The sequence below is a fragment of the Sorex fumeus genome, unplaced genomic scaffold (assembly GCF_029834395.1).
Source record: "Sorex fumeus unplaced genomic scaffold, SorFum_2.1 ptg000063l, whole genome shotgun sequence".
In the NCBI taxonomy this organism is placed as follows: domain Eukaryota; kingdom Metazoa; phylum Chordata; class Mammalia; order Eulipotyphla; family Soricidae; genus Sorex; species Sorex fumeus.
The window spans coordinates 44,181,056-44,183,313 of NW_026606120.1; the positions used below are offsets into that span (position 1 = coordinate 44,181,056).

Genomic DNA, 2,258 nt, shown 5'->3' on the forward strand with positions numbered 1-2,258 from the left:
GAGAGTAATTTGGAAATCATCTGCCCCACAGGTAGGGGGAGGGTGTGGGATGGGGCAGATGATTTCCAAATTACTCTCTCTCTCTACTTTGATTTACTGGGGATTTTGGTGATGGAGAATGGGCACTGGTGAAGGTTCGGGTGTTTCATTGTATGACCAAGACTTAAAACCTAAAGCTTTGTAACTGCTCTCATGGTGATTCAATAAATAAAATTATAAACAATGGAGACCCATTGTAATTACTGGGAGACGCCATTCGGGTCTCCTGAAGAGGAATCAAAAGAGCTATGCTTGGAGTATCACGTTTCACTCAAATGAGAGAAAGAATCTGGAGTTCCAACCTCTGTAGATGGTCAAGAATCAGGGATGCTGTCTCATTTGCCAAGGTGTCAAAAATCAGATGGGCTGGACACGTAATGAGATTTGGAGAAGACCGCTGGACTAGAGCAGTTACCGACTGGATTCCACGGAACGTCAAAAGACCGCATGGCCGCCCACCTACCAGATGGTCAGACTTCTTCGTCAAGACCCTGAATGATCGGTTTGAAGTTCTTCATGTTCCTAGAATGAACAGACGCCATTGGGCTACACTAGCATGTGACAGGGACAAATGGAGATGTTAATGGCACCCGATTGAACAAATCAAAGATTAACAGGGTCAAGTGATCGAGTGATAAAAAATGGGAAAAAAAAGGTAAGGTGGAATTCATGCACAATTCAATCAGCCTAATCAGTGGCTGAATAAATAGCAGTACTCCTACATTTTGAAAAAAGAAACATAATGATGCCAAATCCATTCCTCCTGTCAAAAATTGTTTCCAAATCAAATATCAGATTAAATAAGTAGTTCAAAAGACTATAGAATTATGCAAAATTTGACTTTCCTGTCTAATATTAACTCATATGGTGGATTCAAGGTGGAAAATGATCATAGAAATCCAAAACTACAAGGATTGAGGAATAAATTTCTCTGAAGTTCCTCACTGGAGTACACACTAGTTGACAAGTTTTCAGGAGTTAGTACTTCCTCAATAACAAGACTTTGCCCCTAAGAATTCTCCCTAAGGCTCCCTTCATATCCTTGTTTCTCAAGCTGTAAATGAATGGGTTTAACATGGGTGTCACCACTGTATACATGACTGCAGCTGCTATGTCCCCTTCTACTGAGTTGGAGGAAGAAGATGAGGGGAACAGATAAGCCCTGAACACCGTTCCAAAGAACAGAGCAACAACAGCAAGGTGGGACCCACAGGTGGAAAAGGCTTTGCGCCTCCCCTGGGCTGAGGGTACCTTGAGGATGGCTGCAAAAATGTGGATATAAGAGATGAGGATGAGTATAACGGGGATCACAATTACTGAACCTCCCAAATAGAACAGCAATAGTTCATTGACCTTAGTGTCAGAGCAAGACACCTTCATCAGGGGCACCAAATCACAGAAGAAGTCAGGAATGATTTTGTTGGGGCAGAAGGAAAGTCTCAACATGAGCATGGTCTGTGGCATGGCAATAGCATTCGTGAGAATCCAGCAGATAGTAATAAGGAGGATGCAGCGCCGGGGGCTCATGATCATTGTATAGTGGAGAGGGTGGCAGATGGCCACGTAGCGGTCATAGGCCATCGTGGCCAGGAGGAAGCTGTCCATATCCCCAAAAGTCAAGAAGCAGTAGAGCTGAGCCAGGCATCCTGCATAGGAGATGGACCTACTCTGGGTCTGGATGTTCACTAGGACCTTGGGCACAGTAGTGGAGGTGAAGAGGATGTCTGCACATGATAGGCTGGCAAGGAAGAAATACATGGGCATGTGGAGGTGCTTATCAGTATAAATGGCCAGGATGATGAGCAGGTTGCCAGTCACGGTGACCAGGTACATACACAGGAACACTAGGAAGAGGACGCGCTGCTGCTCTGGTTGCTCTGAGAGTCCCCAGAGGAGGAAACCAAAGCTGTTGCTCTGGTTCCCTCCCGCCATGAGCTCAAGAGTCAGGGTAAGAGAATTTAATTGAAATATATTAAGGGCTGGAGCGATAGCACAGCGGGTAGGGCGTTTGCCTACAAGCGGCCAACATGGCCGACCCGAGTTTGATTCTTCCGCCCCTCTCGGAGAGCCCAGCAAGCTACCGAGAGTATTCAATATGCCAAACACAGTAACAACAAAGTCTCCAATGGAGACGTTACTGGGCCCGCTCGAGCAAATCGACGATCAATGGGAGGGCAAAGTTCTCTAAACCTATTTCACACTAAATTGTTGATGAATGT

At 45.5% G+C, this 2,258-nt stretch overlaps 1 protein-coding gene across 1 annotated transcript; it reads right to left on the reverse strand.

The window, feature by feature from the left end:
• Positions 1 to 1,017: 1,017 nt before the first annotated feature.
• LOC130036011 (olfactory receptor 1P1-like) lies at positions 1,018 to 1,971 on the reverse strand. The gene has a single exon (XM_056127973.1). It carries the CDS (start codon positions 1,969 to 1,971, stop codon positions 1,018 to 1,020), a length of 954 nt encoding a protein of 317 aa, XP_055983948.1.
• Positions 1,972 to 2,258: the final 287 nt, after the last annotated feature.

Bases quoted from the DNA above. Each gene is read 5' to 3' on its own strand.
- LOC130036011 (XM_056127973.1), bottom strand. From the start codon at position 1,971: ATGGCGGGAGGGAACCAGAGCAACAGCTTTGGTTTCCTCCTCTGGGGA.